The 15,102-nt window shown below is 27.5% G+C and overlaps 2 protein-coding genes across 2 annotated transcripts; both read left to right on the plus strand.

Moving 5' to 3' along the window:
- The first annotated feature begins 2,513 nt into the window (after nt 1-2,513).
- Nucleotides 2,514-3,809, plus strand: LOC143922100 (uncharacterized). The gene has a single exon (XM_077445359.1). The coding sequence runs from the start codon at nt 2,514-2,516 to the stop codon at nt 3,795-3,797; it is 1,284 nt and encodes a 427-aa protein (XP_077301485.1). The 3' UTR covers nt 3,798-3,809.
- Nucleotides 3,810-14,412: 10,603 nt separating this feature from the next.
- Nucleotides 14,413-15,093, plus strand: LOC143922099 (uncharacterized; the record flags this gene model as incomplete). Its single annotated transcript, XM_077445358.1, has 1 exon — nt 14,413-15,093. A coding segment is annotated over exon 1 (681 nt), but the record flags the coding sequence as incomplete, so codon positions are not given.
- Between the last annotated feature and the right edge of the window lie 9 nt (nt 15,094-15,102).

A 15,102-nucleotide genomic window follows, 5' to 3' on the forward strand; every position in this document is an offset into this window, starting at 1 on the left:
ACGGAAGAGATGTTGGAAAGAAATTCTTCTGTTGAATCTAATTTTAAGATATTAAAATATTTGTTAAAAATACTTTCATTTTATGATATTTTTACCGATGAATCTAAAAAATATGTTTATTCTATTGTTCAGCACTTAGTAGCACAGCCAAATTTTACACAAATTGTTGAAGATTACATAATACTTGCAATAAAAATTAGTAATGAAAAGGCCGTAAATTTTATCGGAAGTTTAATTAAAAAAACTAAAAGTAAACCAGTTTGTCTACTTATTTGTGAATTTTCAATGAAGCATCTTCCTTATAGTGAACTCTTTGATGCCATTTTAACCGAAATAGCAATTTTAAATATTGAAGGTTCTTACAATATTTTCTTTTGGTATTTAATGAAGCATTTTAAAACCGAAGTAGAAATTCAATACTTAAACTTTTTACCAAATAAACGAGTACTTGAAGGCACTGCTGATCTTGTATTATCAAATATTTTAGAAATAGAAAAAATTGAAGATTTGTTATTTGCACAAATTTCCCTATTTAATAATTCTGCTGTTATTCCAGTATGTAAACTGCTTTTAGCCCAAAAAATAACCAACACAGAATTTTTAAAACACCTTTTAATAATTTTTTATTCTACGACCGATGAGTCTATTCAGCAATATTTGGCACTGTTTTTTTATGAATATTTTAGAATAAATATACAGCCATTAATAGATGTGTTTTGCCATGTTTTAGAGCTTATAACATCTAATCATAAAGTATTTGTAGAACAGTCTATTTTTTGGATTTCCAACGCACAGGCTCCAAATAGCCTCCAGCTTCTTTTCTATAAAATTTGCACTTTTATTATTAGTAATTATAATAATTTGACAAATAAAAAGTATATTTTTAGTACACTTGGAAAAATTAATATTTCTGAAAAATGGGAACCGGTTTTAACAAAAAAGATTATTTTTATTTTAGGGCTAATTGTAAGGAAAAGACCAAGGGAAAATGCGAAAGCTCTTTTAAACGCCATTATGGAGATTGATGATGGAATTCCTCTTTCAGATGATGAATTTCAGCAAGTTAAAGAGTACATGGATTCTTGAATACAAAGTACACAATTTAATAATAAATTGATTTTTCGTGTCTGTTTAATTTATTAAAATAGCAATTTACTTTATGTATTTTGAAGCCTGCAGAATTGAGGTGTTAAAAATAAAAACTATAACAGAACGATGAAAATCAAAAGGAAACTATTAATTTTAGAATAACACGCATACGTATATTGTTGTCTGCTTGCATTATTTAAAAATAAACTTGCGCATTGTAGCAAATGAATAAAAAATCTTAATAAATTATTTACTTTAGAGTTTCGGCTTGTACTTCTTTTAATATTCCCCATTTTTCAACTGAAAAGGTATTTTTATGATATAAATTACTTTTTATTTACCACAATCTATAAAAAACAATTTAAATGTATGTGCTTGTTTAACAACGTACTTTTGCATATTAGTATTAAGCCTATTATATCCTAGTTGCAAAAAGATCTTTTTAAACTTCTGTAAGATATCTCTTTCAGACATTCCATCTTCACATTTTCTTTTAAAACGAGTGTGACACTCCAAAAAGCCTTTTGTTTTTTTAGATTGGATTTATGCTTCGTTACTAAAAAATCTATTTATTTTTAATTTGGAAACCCCCAAATTCGGGTTAAAAATTTAATCAAAAAGTTTATTTTATGTTTTAGCGGAAGTTATAAGATGTTCAATCAAGGTAGTAATTTTAATTAGAAAATAGATTTATACGGGTTTAACATAAAATAATTTAGGGCATATTTGCTTATTTCATAAAAAATACTCAAAATTAAATAAATATATCGGCTTATTATATTTGAATGAAGGGGTTTATAGAATAAAGAGGGGTTTGCTTAACGAATAATGGGGATCGTTTAAAACTTTTAGAAAACAGAAATGTAACTTTTAACTGATTTTAAACCCCGCAGTTGCCCTCTTCTTCGATATCCTAATCACAGAATCAATTTTAATAAATTAAACCCCAGGCAATTAATTGTTAAAGTATAACGTGAAACTGGTTTATTCTCAATTAGTAATCATTAATTGTTTATGAGTTTCTAAAACTATAAAGTGGTTTATTAATTCTCTAAAATGAAATTTTCCATCTTTTTTAAAGTAATAGTTTGAGGTAAATATGGGTATTTCTTTAAGTATATTAGAATCAATCAACTGAATTTTTAAAAATTTATAAGGTGCACTTTGAACAGAACAAACAAGGCACTTTATCTTCATTCATGGTACTTTTCTAGATTGGATTTTTTTATAATGTGAAGATATTTTTGGGCATTTTTTACATCTATCATGCTGCGCCCAAACCGGATCACCAAGAAGTCATGCTTTCGTTTTCTTTTGTATTTAACATTTAAGATGTACTCCACAGTACTTAAACGGTCTTTTTTTACTGTTGAACTATAACAGTTAGCCCTTTATCTGTTCTTTTCACTAAAATTTTTGCCCTCATGTTAGATATTTCATTATTTAGAGATGCTGAAAGTAAGGATAAAATAAAACAAAGCGAAAAGAAGAGATTTAAAGACGAGGGAGTTGTTGAAAAAATCTTTGAGCTCGATCAAGAAAGAATAAAAACAAATTATCAACTTGACAAAATCAATGCAGAAATAAACACGATTCAAAATAAGATTAAAGAAACTTTTAAGTCCAAAGAAGCGAATTGCAAAGAAATTTCCCAAGAACTTAATAAATTAAAAATTGCCCCTGAAGCAAAACGGGCCAATTTAAAAGAACGGGCAATTGAAATAAAGACACAAATCGATAAACTAATTTTTTCAGTTGGAAATATTGTAGATGAATGTGTACCTGTTTGTAAAACCGATGATGGAAATGTTGTAGTTATTACACATCAAGGATCAAGAAATTTACAAAATGCGCCCAGAGGATACGCAGATCTTATGAAGGGTTTTACAAACCCAGAGGCAGGAACTGAGGTAGTTGGTCACAGGGGGTATTTTTTACAGGGTAAAATGGCATTATTGGCACGGGCTTTAAAAAACTATGCGGTAGACTTCTTGATACAAAAAGAATATGAGTATATCCAAACACCTGTGATGATGAAGAAAGAAGTTATGGGATTAACTTCCCAATTAAGTGATTTTGATGATCAGTTATATAAAGTTGAAGATAATTTGTATCTCATTGCCACATCTGAACAGCCAATATCGGCACTCTATATGAATAAAAAATTGACGGATGAACAATTACCAATTTCTATTGCAGGAGAATCACTTTGTTTTAGAAAAGAGGCGGGTGCATACGGAAAAGATAATGCAGGAGTTTTTAGAGTTCACCAATTCGACAAAATTGAGCAGTTTGTATTTTGCAAGCCAGAAGACTCTCCTGCTATACATGAAAAAATGATTAAAATATCTGAAGAATTTTATCAATCATTAGGATTATCATATCAAGTAGTTTTGATTTCATCAGGAGAATTAAATGATGCAGCATCTAAGAAATATGATCTTGAAGCTTGGTTTCCAAACGCAGGAAAATTTAGAGAGTTGGTTTCGGGGTCTAATTGTACAGATTATCAATCTAGGAATCTAAATGTAGGATACGGATACCCCAAAGAGAACGAAAAATCTAAATATGTTCATATGCTTAACTGTACGTTATGTGCAGTCCAAAGATCACTTTGCTGCTTAGTTGAGAATTATCAAGAAGGGGACACTATAATTGTGCCAAAAGTTTTACAGACTTACACAAAATTTGAAAGTTTTGCTATTTAATTAAAATATGAGTTTATTAATATACTTTTTTACAAAATATTTTTATTTTTGTGTTTTATTTTAAATAAATGAGAACTCTTTTATTATGTTAAGTATTAGCATTCACTGATGAAAGAAAATAAAAAGTTGTTTATAATCAGGATTTTAGCGGGTTTAGATTATAAATACAACACGCTTATTTTTTGAAAAAAAACAAAATTTATTTATTTATTTTTATGCCACATATTATAATTTTCGTGGTTGGAACCAGTAATCTATCAATAAAAGCTTGCTGAAATTTGGGCTGCAGATTTTTTTCAAGTTTTCCTTTTTACCTAAAATTAAAAAAAGAAACTAAAAAGTTATAATACAATGTAAATCAGCCCAAAAACCCACAAAAATGGAAAAAAAGAGCTATAATACAACCATTTCTGGCAAAAAATTGACGAAAAAATAGCAACTCAGAGATTGCTGAAATGTAAAGCTAAAAGAGAAGCGTAAAACAGAGATTTTAGATTAAATCAGTCTGTAAGTTTTTAACTTTATTTTATGAGTGCTTGGTTATTTTTTAGGATGAGCCCACTGACCGTATAAATAAAGATGAGCCTTTTTAATACTCATATTTTGTAAATATTGATTAAAGTGACAAATTAAAAAATTTATTTAATTTTTATAAATTCCCTAGCAAATCTCAGTATGTTTTTTTTATTGATTAATTATTTTGAGTTTTAAGAGTTTTTAATTATTTAATGTCTATTTAATATTTAAGAGTTAATATGAAAATATATTTCATGTTTATGAGCCCGTTAGCATTCTTAATGGGTTACTTACGCCTCTGTTTTTGAATTATTAAGTAGGTAGAAGATTTCTTTGCAGTAATCTTCACCTTCAAGTTCTCAAATCCCTCAAAAGATAAATTTGCAAAGACTTCTTAAGAACTGGTAGAACCTTAGAAAATTATGTAGAAAAATTAAAAAATGAGATAATTTTTAATACAATTTTATTTATTACTTTTCCATACTCTCTAATTCTTGAATTTTAAGCTTTAACAGGCCATTTTCTTTAGAATAAAACTTCTTAATCCTTTCAATTTCTGCTAATAAATCCACTGTCTTAGTGTGTTTTGTATCTTTAAGCGATTTAATAATTTCGTCTGATTTAATTAATTGATCTTCATAAAATTTGTTTGATTCCATTAATTCATCAACGGATTTTTCCAAGTCTTTAGAATAACTTTCTTTTAATTGAAATTCATCTTTTGTTTCTTGATTTAAATCTTTTAAGCGCCTGTTTTCTTCTTTCAAATCTGAAATTTTAGACTTTAAATCTTGTGTTTCTTCTAAAAGTAAATTTGCTTGATTTTCACTTTTAATTTTGTTAATTTCATAAAATTCTGTAATTATTTTTACGCTTTCTTCAAATTCCCCTCTAATTTTATTAATTTCAATCAATTCGATATTTTCTTTTAGGTTTTTAACTTGTTTTTGTAAATAACATAATCCTGTATTCATTTCTAAAAAATTGTCTTTATAAAATTTTTCTAGTTTGTTAAAAATCTGTGCATATGATAAACTAAAAGAATTTAGATCTAAAACTGTATTTTCTACATTAGAAATATGAGCTTGTATTCCACATAGTACATTAGAAAAGTGGTGATTTCTAAATTTCAATTTTTCATTTTGCTTATTTAAATAATCAACGTTTTCTTCTAACATTTCAGATCTGGTTTTTAATATTTCGTAGTTTTGATTTATATTTAAAAGATCGTTATCTTTACATTTCAATTTCATTTTTTGATTTTCAATTGTAGAAGCGTATTCTTCATTTTTAATTAACAGATCTGTAAAATTTTTGTTAAAGTTTTCAAGATTCTGTGTAATAACTGAAAAATTAATAGATTTCATTAATGTAGAAATTTTGTTGTTTAAATTATTCAACAAATCAGAGTAATTTGTGTTCAGAGAATTAGAAAGATTTTTTATGTTTTCTGAATTACTAAGCTCAAAATGAGATTTCTGAGATGATATTTGGTTGCTTAAATCGACCATTTTAGTTTCATTCTGATCTAGAGCGACATAAATACTTGTCTTCTGCATTTTTAAATTGTCACTTAAACAAGAAACATTATTTAGAACTTCTTTTAAGTTTTCAGCCAAGTTTTTTATCATTTCTTTACAAATCAATTGCTCTTGAATATCACATTTTTTTAGTAATTCAATGGGAGCAGGCGCTGTTTTATTAATTGTTATACTTGAATCGCACATTGATTTGATATTAAGCTCATCAATATACTTTTCATTTTTACAAAGCGTATTAGATTGGTTCTCAATTAAACCATCATCAATATACTTTTCATTCTTACAAAGCGTATTAGATTGGTTCTCAATTAAACCGTCATTAATATACTTTTCATTCTTACAAAGCGTACTAGATTGGCTCTCAATTAAACCGTCATTAATATACTTTTCATTCTTACAAAGCGTATTAGATTGGTTCTCAATTAAACCATCATCATATTTCCCTTCTTTTTCAGATTCAGTAAAATCTGAAACACAATTTTGTGAAATATGGCCATTTTTAATATTTAAATCGTTACAAAAAGCTGGCAGAATTAAATTTGCGTCGCTCAGAGAAACCTCGTTTTTCTTATTTTGATCCTCAATGCTTTCAATTAATTCAGGTATTTCATTTTTTGGAGCATTTTCGTTTAAATTAAGTAACAACGAGCAATTATCATCTAAAGAAAGCCTGCTATTATCATTAGCAATTTCATTTGCATTATTTGCTTTTGTAAATTTTTCTTTTAAGGATAAAACATTGTTTTTGTTAAAATTATTCTCAATTTCATTGTTACATTTTACGCTATCTACGTCAGAAGTAAAATAAAAAGTTTTTTTTACAACAACTTCACCAACCCGATCAGTCGAACCTTTAAAAGATTCAATTAAGTTGGCAATCTTATTATCCCCTTCATGACTTTGGTCTTCAAAGTTTTTAGAAAATTTTGGAAGTTCCTTATTATTTAAGGGATTATTAACAATAACAGCTTCATAACTTTGGTCTTCACAGTTTTTTAAGACTTCTGCAGTTTTCTTATTAACAATAACGGCTTCATAACTTTGATCTTCACAATTTTTTAAGACTTCTGCAGTTTTCTTATTAACAATAACGGCTTCATAACTTTGATCTTCACAATTTTTTAAGACTTCTGCAGTTTTCTTATTAACAATAACGGCTTCATAACTTTGATCTTCACAATTTTTTAAGACTTCTGCAGTTTCCTTATTAACAATATTGGCTTCATGACTTTGGTCTTCACAGCTTTTTAAGACTTCTGCAGTTTCCTTATTAACAATATTGGCTTCATGACTTTTATTTTCAATTATTTTCTGCGCTTCATCAAATGAAGTTTGTCCGTTTACATTATTTAATTTTTTATGGTTTTCAACCAACGCTAAAATGTCATTTTCCAACATTAAAGCGCTTTCCTTAGCACTTTCACATATCTCATTATTTAATTTGTTATCGTTAATGCTGCCAAGCAATGTGAAAAGTTCATTATTCTTTGATTTTTCATTGTTGGTATTTTCTTTAAGATCAACACTTACATTAATGCATTCTTTAGATTCTTCGACCAACTTAGAAATCTCTTTATGGGGGTTAGAACCCTTAATTTCTTCATTAAATTCACCCTGCTCTTTATTTAGGGCATTCCCACCTTCACAATCCTCGGTGTTTATATGTATTGTAAATTCCTCTAAGCTTGAATTTATATTAGCAGAGTTTAAAAGCACTTTATCGGCTAAAGTATAAGATAATTTGCTCTTTTTAAATTCTGATTGAAATGAATGCTCTTTTACACACCTTCCATTGTAATCGTCATTGCATAGCTGCTCCAATTTTCTTTTTCCCAAAAAACTTGTATTTTTATCAATATTGGAGCCCAAAACCCCACCCACTTGGTCATTTTCAGCATTTTTGCCCGCAAATTCCCCAATTTCACCTGACTGTGTTCCCTGGCCTTCAATAAAGCATAATTCATTTTCTGTGAGTGAACAATTTTGTTCTTCAAAATCACCAACAACACAATCTTTGTGTTTGTCTGTACTATTTTGTTTACTACGCTCATTTGCCAGATGCAGCTCTTCTTTAGAAACACTTGTATTATTAGAGCGTTGAGATGTATCTGAGTAAGACGTGTTATTAGAAGCTGAAATGGTGCCTATCTGTTCAGAATTAATTATTTGTTCAAATGATGCAGGTGATAGTTGAACTATGTTATCTAACAAATCTTTAGATTCACCTTCATTCATAGCAGGCTCACTATTGTTTAATTCATCCATTGTTCGTTTCAGTGGTTTAGAATTAGCAATTGGTTGTTCATTCGAATTGCTTAAAGATATTCTTTGTGTCTCAAGGTTATTATCTGTTTGTTGCACCTCTTCATAACATTTATTCTTCTTTGCTCTTCTTAATCTTATAATATTCTTAAGTCTATAAAATCTCAATCTATAAGATCTCATACATGACCTTTTGTAAATAAAATCCATGGGTGAAAGAAAAAAAAATTTCAAAATATATGTAAGACATGTAAAATATTAAGTATTTCAAAGTTAAAGTGGAGCTTTAGAAAAATATATTAGAAAGTAAGTGAAACAAAATGTATTTAAGTTTTAAGGTTAAAATAGCTCTTTAAGGCAATTTTATTTAAAGTTAAATATAAAAAATCTTGGTTTATAGCTGTTTAAGCTGATAATATCTAATAAACGCTCTTGTTATTGATTTTCTTTGACTTATAATACTAAATAGGAATGTTAACCTCAAAATAATAATATTTAATAAACGCTCTTGTTATTGATTATCTTTGACTTATAAAACTAAATACCGATGTTAACCTCAAACTAATAATATTTAATAAACGCTCTTATTATTGATTTTCTTTGACTTTTAATTCCAAAAAAAACTATAAAGTTTTAATATAATCAGATGTGTGAAATAAACTTAAAAGAATACGCCTTTTTGTTTTTTTCACAAATTATAATATTTAACCTTAATCTCAAGTAAACAGAATATGTTTGTCAATTTTAGAACTTTCATTTATTGATTGCATGGGTAAATAATCCATGCTTTATTTTAAAGCAAAATTTTACTTGAAAATCTTCACTTAAGAAAGCAACAGAGTTACAAGATAACTCTACAGTTGCGACAATATTAATAGTGGATAACAGTAAGCTCTTCTTTCATTAAAAAAATATTTAATCATTAAGGGTATTTAGGCATTAAATTAATAGAGGATTACAGTAAACTCTTCTTTCATTAAAAAAGTATTTAATCATTAAGGGTATTTAGTGATTAAATTAATAGAGGATTACAGTAAGCTCTTTATTAAATAAGTATTTCGTCATTGAGGGTATTTAGGCATTAAATTAATAGAGGATTACAGTAAGCTCTTTATTAAATAAGTATTTCGTCATTAAGGGTATTTAGTGATTAAATTAATAGAGAATAACACAATACGAAGTTAATCACAGCAAGGGTATTTATTAAATAGCTAGAATAAATTTTTTGTAATGAAAACGTTGATTTATTTTAGAATACAGCACAAAATTTGATTTAAATCAACAATCTAATTATAAACCCAAAGCAACTACTGTTGAAATAGTATTAAATAAATAGTCTTTAATGTCTAATAGATATTTTGATAACAATAATTAAAAAAACTTTTAGAAGTTTAATAGGCGTTTGTTAAGCAAATAGTCTTTAATGTCTAATAGATATTTTGATAACAATAATTAAAAAAACTTTTAAAAACTTAATAGGCGTTTGTTAAATAAATTTAATAATTTAAGGGGGTATTTTTAACAAGATTTTTTCGTTGAAATTAACAGTTTTCATTATTTATAATTCCAAATAAAACCAGCTTGTTTATAGCTATTTCAAGATAAGCTTTATTCTGAATGTGAAATTCTTTAAGGATTTCAATAAAATCTTTTTGTTCTTGTTCATTTAATAAAAAATTCTCTTTTAGGTGCTCTAAATAAGACAAAAAGTGTGAAATCGATGGGGAAGTGAGTAGTACAAAAGCTTCAAAAAACTCTTTTTTATTCTCAAATGTCATCCTTTGAAATTGTGAAAACGATATTTTTTTAGGAACTTGTTTTTCAAATTTTTGTTTTAAAAGGGCACCAAGAAAGTCTTTATTTCCAACTTTTAAACAATATTCTAGTGTTTCACCTTGTATTAACCCCCTCATAAGTTCTTTTCTAACATTGGATGTTTCTGAATGTTTATTCTCTTCGATATTTCTTTTATCATCTTCATTAAAATAATTGAGAAAAATACATGCAATAATTTCATTTTTTGCTTTAAATTGATCAATTTTTTGTGATAAAATTTCCAAAAAATCTAAATATTTACACATTTGTATTAAAACTGAAAGATTAAAAAAAGATTGATTCTCTATAATTGCATTTAAAACACATTTACAAGGCAATAAAGAAATTCTTGCTACACAATCCCTTAAACTAAATTTAAATCTTTTTAAAATAGAATCACATAAAAAATTATCAATTTTACCGCCAAATTTATCTATTTCATTACATTCAATTTTTAAAGAATTGAAAATATCTGAAATTTTATTAATTTTTTCTAAATTAGTAGTTGCACCTAAATATGCACCATAAATGCATTTACTTAAATCTACTTCTCCGTTCCCTGTTTTAGTTTCCAATTTTTCTCGGAAAATATTTTCAATAGCACTGTTATTTCTTATACATTCAACAATAAAAATTGCAACAGGCTTAGCCATAAACGGAGCAAAGTCTATGAAATCTTGAACAGTTGTAATTATCTCGGATGTTAAATTGAAATCGACTCTACTAGCTATTTCATACACATTAGATTCTGTAATGTAAGGGAAGTCTTCCATTGGGGGTAAAAAACATCTTAAAAAAATATAAAGAAACGCTATTAAATGAGTTTGAACAATATTAAAAGTGGAAGTATGTCATTTAAATAAAAAACTAGTGCTTGCTTGCAGATTGTATCAGAAACTATTTGGAACAGAATATTTATATAAAATGCTTAGAAATCAATAGAATAAAAAATCCAAAGGAATAATTAAAGCCGACAAAAAAATAGCAGGAGAAGTATTAAATTAAGTTGTATATAAATATTATACTTAAATAAATATATGTGTTTACCTCAAACACTTACTAAAAATTTAAGTTTGATATATATATTATTGTTACTACTTAAATAAATATATGTGTTTCCCTCAAACTCTTACTAAAAATTTTAATTATTAAAACTAAATATTCTTTCAAAAGATAAAAGAATGTTTTTAAGAAAAATATTTGTTAGAAAGTAGGAAAGTTATAAGTAAAACAAAATTTAAGAACCAAAGAGTGTGGATTAAAAAAGGTTTGAAGATTAAGAACTTGTCTATAAGGTAGACAAGAGGAAACACACTGCTTGCCTTTTTTAAACACCACAGCACTTTAATTTGGATTTAATTAACGCCAATAAGGCAGATTGGCTATGCAACAGGAGACTTAGTGACGGTAAGGCCTTCACTACTAAGACAAGTCAAATTTCGTTCAGTTGGTAGGATGTGTTTGTAAGTTTAGAAAGTCCTTTAGAGGTCAAGGGTGCTTTTTCTCTACGAAAATCCGATTATTTAAACAGAGTATTAAGACGAATCAAAATAATAAAAAAAGCATGTCTAACTTCAAATTTATAAAATAATGCATTATTGGGGGCTATAGATTCAGTAAAAATCTGTGTAATTAATTTTAAAAAAAACATTTTAGACTGGAATGACCTATTTAAGCCATTCTTATTTAATAAATGCCGTTACTTTGATTATAAATGCTATTTTCTTTAAAAAAGACAATTATATTATATATTTGATACATTAAGATTATGTTTTATTACATTAAAATCAAAACGGGTGGATATTTAAACTGACATAATTTATTATAACATTTACAGTTGTACCCAATCATAAAGTTGCTTTCAATTATAGATTTATTATATTTGAAACCTTAACGGCAAAATTACAATGCTATATATAAAAGTTTAATAAATGCCCGACAACACAATATCTCATTTAAAATGATATTTCTGTCAATTAAATTATTCGGCATAAGAATTTATAATTTAAAAGCAGCAATTTTGTATTTTAAGTTAAAAATGTCAGTAAAAATGAATAGCTCCGCTGTTCCTCCAAGCAAAGATTCAATTAGCTTTTAAATATTTTTAAGAAAAAATTCAAATTATCTTTAATTATTTATCAAATACAAATCTAATTATCTTTTAATTCGTATAATTAATTTAATAAAATGACACGAATGAAGAATAAATATTGCCATCAGATTAATAAAAAAAAATCGGATTTAATGAAAAGTGGTTGCCTTACAGCAAAAAAAGAAGTTGCCCACAAAACTCTGGGAGGCCCCTATAGCATTTCTATCCCTTTGCCGACAGTCGGCGAGCCTTAGGACTAAGTGTCCCATTGACCTTCATCAGATTAATAACTCTTAAGCACGAGCAAAGGAAAAATTTCCAATTTAAAAAAGCCCGTTTAATAAATGTGCACCATATTTGGTACAGCACAGTAGTAGTAAAAATAAATGCTGAAATTAATATAAAATGAAAAATTAAATATTTAATTGAAAATATTTTCGCCAACTGGAACTATTTCAGCTTTAGTGTTTGACTCTTTAAGGAAGAGTGGGAACTTAATATCTTTTCCAACATAACTGAGAATTTTTGCTTTAGTCACTTCATTATCTTCAAGTTGTTTAATTTCAACAATGTAGAATTCATGTTGATTCAACTTATGCTTAGATCCAAATTCATTATACAAGCTCTCAATTGCAAGAGTTCTGTTAATATGTCTAATCTCCTTGTAAGCATTTAATAAACCTGTTCTTGTCCTGTAGGTAAACTTTATACCATAATTTTTAACTATAAAGTCATTGTCTTGTTCAACTACTTCATTTCTAGCAATTACACCAGCACTTTGTTTGATCTTGTATTGTTTATTAAGAATTCTCCAAAATTTAGATTCTGCTACAACGGAGTTAGGTGCAAATACATTTGCGACAAATAGTTGAGGTTGTGGATCTTTAGCTGTAGGCTTTTTAGTTCCCTGTATCTTAAATTCTTTTATTTTGCTATTGCTGAAATCTTTCTTTGAGAATAGCATTTGAGGGCTATAGTTTTGAATAAAATTTTTATAAAATTTTTATGAGAGGACATACGAAGGAGCGCATTTATTAAAGAAATGAGATAATTAAGCAAAACAGGATTAACAAAACTTTGTTTCAATAATAAAAAGTAAATCTAAATATATTAGAAGTAAGAGTTTGAGGTAAACATGGGTATTTATTTAAGTATAATATATATATCCAACTTTAGATAATTAAAGTAAACAGGATTAAAAAAATCTTCGTTTCCTTATAAATATTAATAATATTACATCGGCTGAATATCCTTTTTTACTCTTTTTTTAACATCAAAAACTAAAAGCAGAAGAATTTTAATTGAGTTAAAGCCGAAGTAAAAGCCCAGTAAAAACTTTGAATTATTAAAAAAAAAAGAGCACTAGAATAAGTAAAAAGTTTGAAAGTGTTTAGATAAATATGACAATTAGATAATTTAACTGAAGTGTTAAAAATGTTGTTTTAATAAACTGTATTTTGTTTGAAAAACGGTAAAAACTCGTTTTTATTAAAAAAATATTTGACTCTTAAATATAGAAATGAAATGGGGCTTGGCCTTAAGAATGAAGCATACATTTGATCACAAGATCTTAAGACTACTTTTGGGAGAATATTCTTCGTTTGGAGAAAAGGTTTTTAGGTGACGTATGGTGACAGGGGAGTTTAAGAATTTATCATTAAGATTTTCTTGGCCCTTTCTGTGATTAAACCAAACGAAAGTTAAAAATAAAGGAAGGATTCTAGCTATTTAAACCAATAATATTTAAAAAATACCCCTTATAAGATTAAATTAGACTTTAAAGAATAATTTACTTTAAAACTCTCTTTTGCCACCTAAGATGGCGTAATTTCTTAATCATTAAGGCGTTTAATCATCATTTGGGATTATATTAATTGAGATAACACTACAAAAACATTTTAGCCCTTATAATATACGAAACAATCACTTTCAAACTAATCCGCTTTAAATAGTTTAATCAAAACAAAAATTATTTTAGAAATACCGCTGCAACGTTAACGGTTGTTTAGAAGGAGTACATTGATCTGAGAATTACTTGACTAGTAATTATTTGCTTTTTAATCTTTTGTTAGGAATAACCTAAAAAGAGAAGTTTTCGGCTAAAAAGTAAATTTAACAATACGAGCACAGATATATTTTACAAATATGCATGTCTTTTAAATTCATAAAAAAAATTTATTTAAATATTCTAATATTTCAACATTATAAATATTGCTTTTAAATCATACATACAGAAACACTTGCACAATAATTCATTTGTTAAATATAATCGCCTATACCCCCTTTTATTTGTTTTAATTTATTATGATTTCATAAGCCAATCACTTCAAGTTCTTATATTCCAACCTTCAAATCTTTTATTTTACTTAAATTTCTTCTTCGCCCTTAAATGCACGAAATTGTAACATTGCAAGTTGGGCAATGTGGTAATCAAATAGGGAATGTATTCTGGAAGAAAATGTGCAGAGAACACAAAATATTATTAGATGGGAGACTACAAATGGAGCAATCTGATAGGAAAGATGTTTTGTTCTATCAAGCTGATGACTTCAGTTATATTCCAAGGGCGATTCTAATAGATTTAGAGCCACGAGTTATAAGTCAATGCTTGCCATTATTTAATAGAGAAAACATTTTTGTATCAAGTGAAGGAGGTGGGGCTGGTAATAACTGGGCACATGGTTATTATGTTGGTAACCAATGTAAAGCAGATGTTTTAGACATCGTTCAACGGGAAGTAGAATCTTGTGACTCATTAGAGACTTTCATTTTAATGCACAGTGTAGCGGGTGGTACGGGCTCCGGCTTTGGATCTCTCATGTTGGAAAATCTACGGGACAATTACCCAAAAAAGATTATTACGTCATTTTCTATTCTTCCAACTAATGAAGAGAGTAGTGATGTGGTAGTGCAACCATACAACACGGTTCTTTCTTTAAATTATTTAAACCGATTTACAGACAGTATTGTTGCCATGGATAATCATGCCATCGGTAAAGTCACAATGGATTCTGCAAGAGTTAAAAATGTTAGCTTTGATCAATTAAATTCTTTAGTATCCACTGTAATATCTTCCTAC

Source organism: Arctopsyche grandis, unplaced genomic scaffold (assembly GCF_051622035.1).
Source record: "Arctopsyche grandis isolate Sample6627 unplaced genomic scaffold, ASM5162203v2 HiC_scaffold_370, whole genome shotgun sequence".
Taxonomy (NCBI): Eukaryota; Metazoa; Arthropoda; class Insecta; order Trichoptera; family Hydropsychidae; genus Arctopsyche; species Arctopsyche grandis.